Source organism: Chlamydotis macqueenii, chromosome 6 (assembly GCF_036417535.1).
Source record: "Chlamydotis macqueenii isolate bChlMac1 chromosome 6, bChlMac1.mat, whole genome shotgun sequence".
Lineage (NCBI taxonomy): Eukaryota > Metazoa > Chordata > Aves > Otidiformes > Otididae > Chlamydotis > Chlamydotis macqueenii.
The window spans coordinates 12,766,533-12,781,763 of NC_141561.1; the positions used below are offsets into that span (position 1 = coordinate 12,766,533).

General features: G+C 41.5%; 1 protein-coding gene across 2 annotated transcripts; it reads right to left on the reverse strand.

The window, feature by feature from the left end:
- Positions 1-1,538: 1,538 nt before the first annotated feature.
- On the reverse strand, positions 1,539-15,161 carry EAF2 (ELL associated factor 2). 2 transcript variants are annotated; one of them, XM_086750386.1, is made up of 7 exons: positions 15,048-15,161; positions 12,693-12,712; positions 11,939-12,033; positions 11,115-11,251; positions 10,211-10,356; positions 6,399-6,665; positions 1,539-2,365 (listed from the first exon to the last, which is right to left on the reverse strand). In XM_086750386.1, exons 1-7 carry the CDS (start codon positions 15,152-15,154, stop codon positions 2,319-2,321), a joined length of 819 nt encoding a protein of 272 aa, XP_086606512.1. In that variant the 5' UTR covers positions 15,155-15,161; the 3' UTR covers positions 1,539-2,318. The 2 variants fall into 2 exon arrangements, with proteins under 2 accessions (XP_086606512.1, XP_086606511.1); XM_086750385.1 differs by lacking the exons at positions 12,693-12,712; positions 15,048-15,161 and adding an exon at positions 14,232-14,403.
- Between the last annotated feature and the right edge of the window lie 70 nt (positions 15,162-15,231).

Here is a 15,231-nt window from a genome sequence, read left to right on the forward strand (position 1 = left end):
GGCTTAGTTCCAGTCCTGAGACTCAGGGACTTGGAAATCTCCTTTACTCCCAGAGCTGTATTTAAGCATCTGTGTACATGCAAGTGTAATTATATACAGACACAGGTAGATTGTACTCAGCAGTTTTATCGCTGAAGGAGTGATTATAATCCATGAGCGTGCACACTTTCCATGATTTAGACCCTGGCCTGGTCAGTGCTCCACACATCTGCTCACCCTGAACGCACTGTTATTCAGAAAAAAAACTGCAGCATTCTGGCTAGAATTAGAATTTAGCATTGGCCTAAAGGCAGGCTTTGGTGCAAATAAACCACTGGGGACAGGGAGAAGGCAGAAAGAGGACATTTCAGCTGAGGACACTGCATTATCTTGCATCATTTTTTATTTAGTACACTGGTCTGCTCCTTTGTCCTAAGGTTACCTACAACATCTCAGCTCCTCACATCGCCCTAGCAGACTTTATTAGCAGCAAGTGCCAAGAACCAAGTACTCTGCTAGAGTTCCCATACCAGCAGCTATGGTCCATCAGAGAACTCAATACCCTTTCCCTTGAGGAAGTTGCAAGTATCTTACAGGGGTTATTACATAGCAGCCTTCCTCCAAGCTGCTCATTAGCCCTTTTCTTCTCAAATAGCTGTTCAGCCATGGTTATTATCTTGAGCTTTTTCCTTTGAGTATAAACAAGATTACTTTTTCCTTCTTATATCAACTTTGGGAAGCTGGAAGACTAGCAAGCTGTGCCCTGGTACTGAGCAAGGACCTGTGCCAGAATGTGGGGTACAGAGCACAAGGTGGGGAAGCATCAGAAAGCAGCATTTCCAATATTTCATTTCTTCCTGGCACTACCAATGAAGGTTCCTTTGTGACTGGTAAACATGGGTTTGGCCTCTTAATCTGTCTAAAGGTAAGCACAGGCTGATACTCGCAGCACAGCTGAGAGAACAAGCCAGTCTAGTACCATCTATTGTATACAGTTACTGAGTGTGCATTTTTTCAGGTCTGCACATTCAGGCTTACATATAGGATGCAGTCCTCGCAGTGTAGACAGAGAGCTGCAATTCAGTCACTGCAGTCTAGCAAAGAATACTTCTGTGCAAGACTGAGCAGATTTATCGCATCAGAATTCATCCTACAGACATTTACTACTGCTGGAGAACTCTTCAGCAGTAAACCACAGGATGAAATTTGGACTTCTAGCTGTACTTCTTCAGGTCTCAAAATATTATTTCAAATAAGGAAAAAAATAAGACTAGGCAAACACCTTTTCTTGTCTAACACTGTATCACTTACGAGTGGCATTTGGATATAATCTGTACACGAGCACTGACAAACTTTTAGCAAGTTCTTATTAGGGCTTGTCTCAATCTGAGCAAAAGCAACAAACGCAAGTTTTGTTGAAGTCTTACAGATGGAGTGGGAAGTTCCTACTAGCTACTGTTTCACTGCTTTCTGTTTCTTTCATGACCCTTTCACTGGCATGACTACTATAGGTAGAACATGGAATTCTTAACCAGTAAAAACTGAATCAGACACACGAAAATGATAAATATTGCTTTATTAAATTACTTTTATACTCCTACAAAGAAATTTTCTGATTTCCATTACAGAATTAAATGAAAGAAATTCATTGCTGTCTCTGCAGTTACCTAAATTTAGATACAAAAAGGTTGTAAAAAGACCGGCCTATTCAAGTTACATAAAAAAGGCAGAGAATAGACAAGTTCCCCTAGGAATCTTGAGGCTCAGAAATATAAAGTCCTATAATACAATGAAATTAAGAATTCAGCAATGTGTTGAACAATTGTAAACTGTAACTGCACTAGTGGACCACATTATTCAGCAGTTTCCTTAAAGGTATGAACTGTGAACTGAACAAAAAGTGTAGCTGACACAGCAGACCTCATTTAGTTGTTCTTCCTTTCACTCCCTCGAAGTTTAAATTCAGCATTTAAATGATAGGAAGGAAACTTGCCTCCATAAGTATCAGAAATTTCTCCATCCCATAACTATTTATATAAAGTAACTAGCTGTTACAAATCAGTTTCAAGTAAAACAGGTGGCTGAGGCAAAAATAATCAAAATCAGATCATACACAGTTTTACTGTAAATACAGTAATTTGAAAGATAAACACATAACCATAGCACTGACAGGATCAATGCTGCTGTATTATAGACATGATGTGTCAGTAGAAAATTAGGACGTCTATTATCAAAATCGAGGACATTCATTCCAGTCTCTGGTAATCTAATCTTAGTGCAAAACAGATGCTAAGACATATTTAGCAAAAAAGGTGATACATTTAAGGCCAAAAATTTGTTCAGTCATCACTATCGCTTCCAGATTCACTCAGCTGCAAGTCATTTCCTAGAAGAAAGAGAGTCATGTTATTAGTAATTTTCAAGGAAATACTTTTCTTCTTTCAAGATATTCCCTTTCCCAACTGAAGGCTTACAAAAACTAATACCAAATGGATCGGGGGGGTTGGACTAAATGATTTTCAAAGTTCCCTTGTAACCCAAACTATTCTATAACAAGAAAATAAACAGGTATAGAACCAAACTCTCCAGTGACAGAGCCTCAGAGAGATTACTTTTCTACAATTTTAAGATCTTGGCAAGGAAGCCATTAGCTTATTAGCCACAAGTGCATTTATTTAGCATCATCAGATCACAAAAGACAACACCTAGCTATCTTTGCCACCCACATTTTCATGCTTCATAAGTGGGAAAACTGCTGGTGAATGCAGCTTTGTAAAAAACAAATTGTTGGTTTTTTTGAAGCACATCTGAATGCTACTTCAGCTGTGCTTGAAAACAGGGTGATGTCTCAATCAAGAGCAGCTCTTTGATGTACCGTTTAAAGATGTATCAGTGACCTACTATTTCAAACAGGTTTTGGAACAAGTGAGCAAACAAAACATCAAAAGAAATTTTACACAGCACTTTAATTTGGTGGCTACATATATTTCAAAATGGAGAAGTAAGAAGAAAGGCTACATTGTGCTTGCAATGGATATCCATAAGCTTAGGGGGTAGGAGGGAGGGAATCCTTCCAGGATGACAGATAACTAAAAAAAAATACAGCAGCATGCTATACAGAATCTGTATCATATCTAGCAACTTCCCATGCATTTTTAAGAATTTGTTCCAACTAGTATGCTTTTATTCACATCTCCCTTGCCAAACAGCCATTAAAAAAAAAAAGAAGAATGCATCTCCGGTTGTGCAGAAATGGCTTAAAAAGCAGAGGGGGGGGGGGTGGGGTGGAAAAAATCACTGAAACTGAGTAGGCATACTATTTTCACATGCCCCTTCCACAGCTGCAGGACCCTTCACAGATCACTTCTGCAGATGGGTAAAAGTAACCTCAAGAGGGTAAACTCAACAAGACACTCGGATTGGATCTTTTGTTGTCAGGCATATCATTTCTGCTAAATCACTAAAGCTTAGAAAGGGGTATACGATTCTCTGCAACAAAACAGAAAACACTTTATATAAGGCTATAGTGAAGACTGCTGTTTCCAGCAATCTTTAAGTACTACTGTACACAAATTTTTCCTCTATACAGAGACAACATTTACAGCCATATTGTTTTAATATAAACAGCAATTTTGAAAGAACAAAATCAAGTAATTTGTCAATAATTATTCAGGACAATATACTATCCTAAGAAATAATATTTCAAGGCATTAGTAAACTTAACTCACACATTTATCATTCAAAGGAAAACTTACAATGAAATCTTAGAAATCCCAGCTCTGTTATGCACTACCTACTTTAGGAGAGGACTGGGAATATGAACAAGAAGATAAACTTCCAAATAGTGATTCTGCAGCCTTCAAAAGTTATTTCAACATAGTTAATAGAAATTACACAAACCCTGCATAATACATTCAATTGAATTCCTGCAAGCTATACGGGATGAGGAAACTCATGTTTGAAAAACACAAAAAGTCTGGGGAAAGTTGGACTTCTGCTTCACAGATCTTAGTGGTCACATCAACATCAAACTAACACAAGGGAAAGTTATTTCATGACTAGCTGCTTGTACCAGCACAAAGTACCAAAAGAAGTGAAATTGTGCTGAACGCTATGTACCTAACACAAGGCCCCAGAACAGCCAACCTATGCTGTTTTTTTCCTTTAGAAATTACTTTATTTAACGTAACTCTTGTTTAAACAAGAAGTAGACATAAAGCAACATAGGATCAAATATTTATGAAGAACAGATTCATAACAAAGTTTGTAAATGGTGGCAACTAATAAGGCAAGTTGTGAGCCTATGCAATCAGCTTCCGAAGGCAGAAAGGGGAAGCAGCAGTATTTTGAGGGTGAGGGGCAGCCTTGAGCCCCAAATTCCTGAAGAGGTGGATCATGTATATCTGACAGAAGTATTTGGTTACGATGCTCTACACACGACCTCCTGTGTTTTCCAAGTTCCACAAAACCTCAGCTGTAGGATTTCTACATGCAAGATGAAACTCTGCTCTAACCCTTCCCCCAGCCTTCTGCCTGCACACAGCCAAGGGAAAACTTCACTAATTACCCAGCATGGCCCCGATTCTACAGAGGTGCACAGAACTAGTCACGCATGTAAGCGGTCAAACCCTAAACCAGGATTAGACAAGCAAACAGCTTGTGCTGACATTTGTTGATTCAGCATTTTATTTTTGTAAAACTTTATTTGAGATGGAAAAAATGACTGTACAGGACCCCAACTGAGAACTCTTGCCATTCAGGCTAGAACCATGTGCTATCCATTTAGTTTCTTCAGGTTTCACTCTCCTGCCAAATTCCCTCAGCAAGGGAGCTAAACACATTCATCCTCAAAGTAACTGTTTCGATCTTTGTCTAGTTGAAGTGTATTTTAAGTGTTAACCGTACTAGAAGTTGGGGACAGAATTGTTTTAAGCAGTAAATAGATCTGTAACCATAACAGAAGTAAATGGGATTAAGCTAAAGATCTAGGCAAGCTCAGACAGTCAAGCCCAAGGCTTGATGGTACAGACAGAGGTTCTACCTGTCAACACTGTTCTCGAGCACCATCAAGCCACCAACTTCCCCTGCAACAGTTTTGATGTTGTCATGTTTTAAGCAGCATTTTCTCACGATGACTGTTGGAACTGGTGGACTTGGCCACCTGGATTTGTAAGTGTATTTCTCAGTGGAAGCTTTGCCATCTGGGATTCTGTCACTGGGGATAGAGCTTAATCTCGTTTTCACAACAGTTTGAATTAAAAGTATTCACAAATGGGATTTCCCATTTTTCACAAGGGTTGAAATAAATGACACACTCTAAAGTTACGCAAATTATTAACATGAAGACATTGTTCTTTACAGTGACAGTAGAATTAAAGCAGCATTTAGTTCTCTGCACGCAAAGTCACAGGACTTTTCATTCTGATCTTATCTGTTAATGCAGTACATAAATAGGCAGCACAGATATTTAATTAAGTATTTAAATACTAGCTACAAAAAAACCCTGTATATGTTATCCATTAAGTATTGAAATAAAAGTAAATCTGCCAAAGTCTAAAATTTCAGTATAACGAGTTTACATAAAAGTTATAAACTTTAAAGATCGTAGGCTGCAAACCAGGGTTGATGGGAATCTCTTCAAACTGGGAGCCTGCAGCTAAGCACCTAATTAAAAATGTAATCATCTTCAAAGAGTCACCATAGCTCATACTCACTTCTACATCTGAGTACTCCTGCTATTTAGGTAGTGAACTTAAGATTCTCTATCTAGCGAGATTTTTTTTTCTGTCCAAACTCTCATTTTTTGAGTACACTGAACATTCAGTTCCAAGCTGCACAGCAATCACTTACTGAAGAACATCACAGCTACTCTTCAAATAACATTTTTAGTTGCCTGAATGGGTGGAATAAGATGGTATCACCTGAAAGCAAATCCCCTCCTTCCTTATATGCAAAGGAGGGTTTTGCCATGCTGTCCAGTGGAACAGTGCCATAAATAATAGTAACTGAAGTAGCTAAGAATACACCATCTCTTCTGTAATTCAAAGTATTGCGAGTATATTATCTTTCCCATAGTTCTACCCAAGAAATTGTAAGCATATGTTTTGGGAGTGCCCTGTTAGTTCACGCATTTTCCCTTCAAAATTACAGTTCTCCAGTCCCAATGTATATCGCTGGGAGGAAGCCAGAAGAGCTTAGGAAATATTTTCAACTGCATCAGCTTTAATTTAATATCTCTGGGGACCAAGAACCTTCTATAGCACAGTGTCTAATTCAGACTGCTGCTGAACAACCAAACCCTACCATCACTTCCCACAGTTTTAATTATAACAGAGACATACTTAAAACCATTACGGTTTCCTTTCAGAATCTTGATGTCTGGAATTGTGCTCTAAGAAAAGAATAGCCTTTGTACTTACGTAGTGTATTCATCATATGACCACTGCTCTCTTGGGATCTGTTATGACTGGCATCTTTGTCAGGGACAGCCTGTTGTGGTATGGCAGACACAGTAGGCTGCGGCTGCAAATACGGCATTGACATAGGAAGGCAGGCTTTCGTTTCCTCGTCTTCAGAATCACTAGAACTATTTTCACTACTTGATGAAGAGGATGAAGAACTTTTAGAGTCAGATGAACTATCAGAGCTACTCAGCTGGTCCATGATACTGGCTTCTGCTTTTAGCTCTGCAAACAATATGATTTGTTTCTGAGTTAACATTCATCATAATTGAAATATAAGGAAAAATTTAAAAAGAAAAATCAACAACAGGAAGCAGGTACATGCATTATAGCAACTAAAAAAAACCGATCAACCAACCAAACCAAACCCATCAAATCTTTACAGAACAAAGAAAAAGGGCACCAAGCAAGCACGCAGCCTGTGATGTGGTTTTCTTCTCTCGTAGCTTGGGCACTTTCTCCCTTTCAAACCAAGTGTTAGAACAAGGGTGACTGTGAACCCAAATGCTAAACCCACATTCCACAGGGCAGTGCATCCCACATAGCCTTCTGTATTTTCATTAGCATCCCCAAAGATGCCTTTCATTGACTAAAAGCTGCAGTTACAATCACTCAGAGAAGCTGGCTGTAAGATGTCTGCAGCTGCACCCAAAATGCCTCCCAGCAGTTCAGTATTACAATCAATACGCTTGTCTGGACTGCATGACATTTTGCTCAAAACCAAGGTAAGCATGAGAATATCCAAAAGAATTGTCTACAGTTTACTATTAGGAAGACTTCGCCAAATCCTTGTTCTCTATATAGATTTGGTTTTGGTGGAGGGGAAGCTAGAACATGAGGTAGACAGGAAACATAGAACATGAACAGATCAAACCAACTCAACAAACTTGCATTCCTGACAAAATATTTAAGACAGTATGACTGGATAGATCATGCTGCACAGTATGCATTTTTTATATAATCCAGCTGAAGTCCTACATACAGAGGAAGTTAAGTTTTGCAGAAAGGGTATACATAATAATTGTGCAAAATAAGGGTGCTGAAGTGAGAAGTCTGAAACACACCACCAAATCGTGGTGGATGGAAATTTTATACAGTGACTTGAGGAGTTACCCAGAGTGCAGACAAGATAGTAACTACCCAGACGTTTGATAAGATGGTCTTACAAGTACTTGGAATATTTCAGGAACCGCTTTGATATATCAGACATAAAAAGCAAGTAGGAGGCTGGCTCATCTCACTTCAAATTTACCCAATAGAAAAGAATATGTTGAAGATGAAAGCCACCAAGATGTGAGTCAGCTCAGAGCTTAATCAAGAGAAGAAGGGAGAACAAAAGAATAAGCTTAAACACAAACTTCCATGAAGCTTTCAAATTCTGAGTTATCAAAGGCCACTCTAAAGGAAAGGAACTTAGGCCAGTCAGCCTTATCAAGGGCCAGTCTAAAGGAAAACGTCGTTCAGGACGAACGGTACCTGAAGTAGCACAGCTATGGTGACAAGGACAAACTAACCCAATGCCAAGGAAGAACAGAAAGTACAATAAAAGACCATATTGGCTGACTCAAACATAAGGAAAGAAAAGTAGAGGCAAGGGGGAAAGCAGCATCCTCCTGTTACTAAGGTCATGGATAAGAAAACAGCTTAAGGACAGAAAAGAAGACAGAAAAGTTAAGGTAAAAATTAGGATGCAGCTAGCAGAATGATTAAGAAGTCTTCTCAAAATTAATTCTAGAGAAGAAAAGCCAAGGAAACAACTGATCTACCACATATCTGGAGCTGTAAGCTAACTGAAAGATACCACTCAAGTCCTATGCATATAATTCCCTGCTCTCACCAATGTCTAATAAGAGAAGAAAAAAAAAAAGTGAAAGGCTAGCAGTTAATACCAAAAACTGAGGAATAAGATCTCTGCCTTGAATTTTGACGCAATTTAATCTGACAAAATTTAAATTAAATAGTTTCAAACAGTGAAGGAAGGGCTGTACATATACTGGAGGACAAAGGTAGAGTGATCTTTCCTCCACTCAAGAAAACAAAGTTAGTAACAAGTTCAAGGTGGTGTACTTAAGCAGGAATAGTCAGTTACACAACCACAGGATGAAGAACGATTAAATAGGCGACACTTCTGAAGAGTCTGAGTTACAGTGGATCACTATGCACAGTTCTACTGCACCATGCTGTGGCAGAAACGACAAGCATTACACTGGGACGTGATACTATTCACTCTTTGTGTATAGAGATGAAAAGTGCCTGTAAAACAGTCGTCTTGCTCAACTCAGCACTGCTAAAACCTTAGCTGAAACAGTAAATGTATTTAGGCACTACACTTCATGAAGTTTTTGGACTCCTTGTAAGATAGCTAAAGCAAACTGACAATTAATCAAGGATCTAGAAAACTTAACTTCTAAGGAAAGATTGAACAAGCTGGCATCATTTTACCTAAAGAAGAGGAAAGACATAGCAGCTTCTGGGTACTCAAAAGCAGCAGCGTAATCTGGTCTATACTTGCATGATAAAGATGAAAGTAGTAATGGGCTTACTGTCAGATTATTTACCTGGAAGAACCTGAACAGTAAGGAGAGCAAAGCCCTGGAACGGATTGCTAGGGAGAGAACACAGAATCCATCCCTAGAAGACTTTAAGAACAGATAAAAAAAAAAAACACATCAGAAGTCTGACTTTAGGACAGAAGGACAGACTAGATTACTTTCAAAGGTCCCTGCCGTTCCTATTTGTCAATTGTTACGCGTTCTTTAGCGGTACTCAAAATTGGCCTGGTGCTACACAAGCATTTGATACATGTTGGCAGCTACTATGGTGACTTGGAATATGTCTGACACCACCACTCTCACTAAAACAACAGACCACCAAGAAAAAGCATCATTTTATTCCACGTGTCAAGTACTCCTTCCTCTTTGCAGCCTCAAATGTATTCTAGTACAGTTCTGTAGTACAGATTTCTGGTCAGAGTTTAAGACTAAAATGGAAAAAAAAAAAAACCAAAACCAAAACCAAAAACCAAACCACCAAAAAACTATTTTCATAATGATACATCTATAAAAATCTGTTTAAAGGAATTCAGAACATCTTGGGAGACAGATGTCAATTCCAGTCCATGAAACTGCCACCTGTCAGCATTTCTGTAGCAAGTAATTACCACCTGCCATCTTCCTTGTCCTCCAAAAGGAAATAAGGCCTCCTATTAAGTGAAATGCGAGTGTCACACCAAACCAGAGTCTCAAGAGTACAGTACACAGCCCTGTTCATGGGCTGATTTATGCAGGTTTTTAGCTTTTTCATTGGAACCTCATATTTCACAAGATCCTATATGGTAGTTTAAAATGTCTTTTGAGTTGCAAAGCACTGTAACCTATACATTTTCTGATTGCAGAGAAAGGAGGAGGAGCAATGTCAAAATGGAAGTGACTCAGTTGGTTCCAGTGCCACAATACAACCAACTAGATACTTGAATAAAGTAGCAGCGGAAGACAGAATTAAGGAGAGCGAGCAGCGGGACCCTTGGCATTATTAAGCGTGATGGTGAATCTGATTTTTTACCTTAGCAAGTTTCAAATAATGCTTTGTTACCACTTGAGTCAGAGTGCTCATTTCCATATCAGGGTAAAGTCCTTACATAATCAGCTTCTAGTGTCAATCTCAAATTAAAAAAAAACCCCAAACAACACAAACTAAAAAGCTTGGCTCTTAAAAACTAATTGCTAGTTAAGAGGAAAGTTTTTGAAACTTAATGTGCCAGTGGAGCTTACCTCGTTCAATATCATCCATAGGAGAAGATGGAAACATCTTTTCTTTTGGTGGAGAATTTTTAACGTTGTTTGGAACCTTAGTTGCATTTCGCATTTGCTGCTGTTGTTGCTCTATGCGAGACTGGACTTTACTGCTTCCATCAGCTCTGTGTGTAACAGCAAAAGATTTTTAACTACTAGAAGACAAGATGCAAGGAAAAAGGCAAGAATACAGGGGATACAGTACCTTAAGATATGGAATTATTTGTCATGCCTTTCTAAATAGCATCACTAGATTTCTAGGTGCGTTATTATACTGATATATAATTATATGTAGATGTATTAAAACCTGTTTTTTAATGTAGTACTAAACTTTTTAATCCTTTATCAGTTGATTTATTTTTATAACTGGCTACCTAGGATTACTTAAATCATTTCCAGCAGAATTGTTGCTATGTGGACTCACCAGCAGGAAAAAAAAAAAAAAAAAAAAAAAAAAAAAAAGAAAAAAGAGAAAAAACCTTAGTATGAGAAAAACAAGACATTAATATTACTGAGACATATCACAGAATGTGCTTTTTATTTTCTCATTTTGAAGTCAGAAGACAGTAGGCAAGCTACTTTCCAAATAGATTTCCCCCCCAGCCTCTAAACTCATCAGAAAATAGTTACTCTTTCAACAATGTGACAGCTTTTAGTTAAAACAAAACAAAAACATTCCCATTTCTTCTGCCAATCAACACTCAAAAGCTGTTAAGTCAGTGTGCTGAGAAAGCAGGCTTTTCACTCTATTGAACAAGGCCAAGTACTTTCTAAAAATGACGTTTTGCTAAAAATAAGCAGTCCTCCATCTCAATTTAGACTCAGTTACAAATCAATTTTCAGAATGAGTAAAGCACAGTTGTTTCTCCAGTAAGTGACCCACCTGGTTTTTTTCACAGTGATGTTGCTACTGAGTTTCTCTAGGCGACATTCTCCAGTGTCATGGTTGATAATTAAGATACATTCTTTTAAGTAAGGTTTCTTTGAGCCCTTGAACACAGTCACTGGTGGAGTTGAGCCCTATTAAAACAGAAGTCCAGTAAATGTTCTTACTGTAGTCTTTTTTTCTTAGAAACAGCAATCCATCACAGTGATGAGAAGTTCACTACAAGTGACCATTTCTAGCCTTTAAAAGTGTTATCAGTTAATTCAAATTCGATTCACAGTAGCCATGACCAAAAGCAGCTGGTGACCGATCGGAATGCTATTTCACCTAGCTCAGCTTAGTTTGAAACTGATTAAATGCTTACTTCCTAATGAGAGCATGCTCACTGTAGGACTCTTTTTACCAAAAGGGGTTTCAGTTACCGTATCAGCAGTAAAGCATGGCAGGTAGTAAATTTTCCCTTTCCAGTCTTTCCTGCTTTAGAACTGCGCTAGAGCAGTAAATTCCAAGGGGAAACTTGCACTGCCAACATCCACATGAAGCTTTTCTGTGTACACAACACTTCTGGGTCATCCTACAACATATTTCCAATGCAGTGAATACATTTAAAGTTACAGCACAGCTGTTTAACCTCTAGGTCTTTTGTAATTTTACATTCTTAAAGCAATTGTTTTTCTACTCTTAAAAAAAACCCCCAAATAATCACACAAGCAGCTCTGAAACAGCACTGAAACTTCATATCCTTCTACATTCCATATATACTTATGACAACAAAATAAGTCATTCCCCTTGGCCTGCCGCTCTTCAGCCACTCCACTCACCTCAATATTTGGCAGTGTTATCGTCACCTGTTCACCTTTGCCAACTTCAAGGTCTCCTTCACAGGACATATCAATAGATGCAGGCTTAAAATCATCTAAATATAAAAACAAAGTGGATTATTTACAGCCTTGTCAGAAATCTAATAAGCCTAGACACCTTTTAATGGCAGTTGGAGGCTATTAAGTTAAAAGCCTTTTTTGCTAGTGTGTCATCTACCATTCCCCTGAACAAATTATTCCACAAGTCTGTAGAACTCAAAGTCAAGGTGGTTTTCTCAAGATTCAGTAGAAGTGTTAACATCTTTTGGTTAAAACCAGAAAAACGCTTTTAGGTTTTAATGGTTAAAGAGGCTGAACAAGCTGTGTTATATCTCAAAAGATAAATCCTCACAGAGTTACTTTCAGAAAAATCAATGAATAGTTATTGAAAATGTCGAACCAAAACATGGGAGATGTAGACAAGTGACTGAAAATGCAAACAACAACATCAATCCTCAATATCCATTTCTGATTTTACTATAACATGCATGTCAGAAGCTGATCAAAACTTAAGTTTCAGAATATTTGTTTTTGTCAGAAGTGAAATTACTTCCCAATTAAATATTAATTTCCTTTTTGTCTTTTTCAACATTCTAAAGTACTGATTAAAATAAGTTTTAAACAAAGGAAGATATCGATTTCTGGTCCTTTTCAAAAATCTGAGACATTGAAAATGAGCACATGTTCAGGCATCAATACTGCGTATTATTTCCACCACAAATGAATTGGGAAGGGCTACAGTTAAGAGGTCTGCCTGCACAGATCTAGAGAGATAGGACGTCATCAGGAGGCTCTGCAAGGCACGTGGTAACACGTGTGGGTTTGAACCCGTGCTTCCAGCAAACGCAGGGCCAGTCTCACACCCCGGGGATGTCCGGCGCCCTGCCTCACCTGCTGGGGAGTGGCACCCTGTTGCAGCCAAAGAGCAGCACGAAGGGACCGGGTGCGTAAAGGGGACCCGTGAGACGGCACACGCTCCTTGCCTCCCAACCTGTCACGTCACCTGCTGCTGGTCACTGGCAGCAGTGCTCTGTTAAGGCTGGGGAGCTTCCCAGTTCAATAACACTCCTGCAACCCACAGGCCAGGTGGCACAGACCACAGTTGGAAACCCTGGATCCTGCCCGAACACCAGCCAGGCAAGAAAACCGAGCTTCAGGAGCTGGCGGGCAGGACCATGCACGCAGCAGAAGGCTTTGAGCTAAGGCACAGGTAACAGCGCCTGCTAACCTTGTTTACAGCAAATCCCTGTAAGACAAAACCCTGGAAGTGCGGGGTTAAGCACACAATACTTCCAAAGTTTCTTATCGAATTAGAGAATGTTTGTTTTAATATAGGGCCACTGGGTGGTTAATACTTTAGATAATTAAGATACTGGTTTCAGTGTCTCTAAACAGACTTCTGATCTTAACTTCTAACCAGCAGAAGTCTTCTCCTTTACTCATTTGCTAACAAAAACTTTAGGTGTCAGAGAAGGATATTTTTGTATGTGCATTTGACAGATCTGATGAATGTGCCAGTTTCTATGTCTCATTGCTGGAAAGGAAAAGAGATTTCAAAACAGATTTCAGAATAAATCATCAAATTACAGGAGTCAGCAAGAAGTCATAAGGGTAGGAGGTGCCAGACGTGGGTTTTAGCTCACTTTACAATTAGGGGAAATTTCAAGTTACAGCATTTGTTTAAATCCATTTATAGCTTTTGCCCGCTCCCTCCTTGGGGACAATCCTACTAAGCGCCCTTCCACTTGCTCACAGAAAGCACACGGGACGTTCTCCAGAGAACTCATGTGAGACCGAATCTTGGGGAATCGCTCTATAAATAACGAGACATCAAAACCAGAAGCGGCAGCCCCAAATTATCAGAACTATCGTCCTGAGAGCACTTGTTTCCCAGCTACCCCTCAGAAATCGGTGAGCACACACCTCTCTAGACAGTAATTATGTACTCAGGGAGGGTATACTAGCTTTGTGATTAACCCTGCCTTTAACCTTTGATTGTTTAATTGTAATTAACTTCTAAAAATTAAGGAGAAGGAGAGAACCAGGCCCTTCTTCTCCCTCAGCGCCCTGCCACGCCATGTCTTCCCCTCGCATTGGCCTGCTCCGACCCCACCACCCTCCCGGCCAACGCTCCCGCCCCTCAGGGGACCGTTGGGGACGGGGCGGGGGGCCGGGTGCCGCCGAATGGCGGCACCCGGCCCCCCGCCCCGTCCCCAACGGTCCCCTGAGGGGCTGCCCCAACCCCCACACTCACAGCGAACGGTGTGGAAAGCGCAGCGCGGCTGTTTCTCGAAGCTCTCTCCCAGCTTCAACACCCGCTCCTTGGGATCGAAAAGCGACGGGACCGCTCCGTTCATCGCAGCGGCGGCGGCGGCGAAGCCTCCAACCGCGCCTCACACCATGGCGAGCCCGCGCGGCCCCCGCCGCCGTCTCTACGGCCGCCGCACATCCCTCACGCGGCCCGGGCACGCCCACCCTAGCTCTCATAGGTCGCCGTCGGTGGAGCTCCTCCCTGTCGTGCGGCGCGTCACGGGTAGCGTGGGTTTGGATTGGACCGGCCGGAGGTTCTCTGTAGATTTCCACCAGTGGAACAGCCGATAGTGCCGGCCCGCACGCGGATATGCAAATGAAACCCTCCTCCTTCAGGGGAAAGCTCTGGTTGGTGGAGAGCGGCAGCGACCACACAGCTGGGAGGAGCGGGGGGGGCGGGGGTGTGGGGGAACGGTCGGGTTAGAGTCGGTGGGTTTAGTGTTCCAATCCCCCTCCCCCCCTCATCCCCTGAAGTGGGGGAGCCCCCGCGCGGTGGTGAGAGGGGTCGGGTGGGCGGGAAGGGGCTTCCCTCAGAGCATCCCTGAGGGCGGCGGTTGTGCGGATGCGGGGACTCCGTGGCGTTGGCACCGCCGTTACCGCCGCTACCGGAGGCCGTGGGGGCGCTGAGGTGGCTCTGGTGGGAGAGGGCACCTCTCCCTCGCCGCCCCGCTGGCGAGCAGCGCCCTTCCGCGGCCTATTCCCCCCGCCCGCCGCGGCTGAGGTGATGCCGGCGGCCCTCAGCGAGGCCTCCTCACGCTGCCCGCCCCGTGGGGCCCTGCTCGGAGCCCTCGCTTGCCGGCAGAGCCAGTCCTGCCGCCCGCGGCTTCGAAAGGCGCCGTGAGGGAGCGTGGATGGGGCATCCTCCATGTTTGTTTCCTTCCTCAGGGGGAGACCTGCAGCCCGAGGCGCGGAGCGGACTCAGCTTCCAGCTGATGGTGCGGGAG

What these genes read in the sequence shown, in the direction of transcription:
- EAF2 (XM_086750386.1), bottom strand. Translation starts at nt 15,154, where the DNA reads ATGGAGGATGCCCCATCCACGCTCCCTCACGGCGCCTTTCGAAGCCGC. An exon ending in CCCTTCCCAATTCATTTGTG is followed by an intron (nt 12,034 to 12,692) that starts GTGGAAATAATA and finishes TTTTATATTTAG; the next exon opens with ATGATTTTAAGCCTGCATCT. An exon ending in TCATATGATGAATACACTAC is followed by an intron (nt 2,366 to 6,398) that starts GTAAGTACAAAG and finishes TCTTTCTTCTAG; the next exon opens with GAAATGACTTGCAGCTGAGT.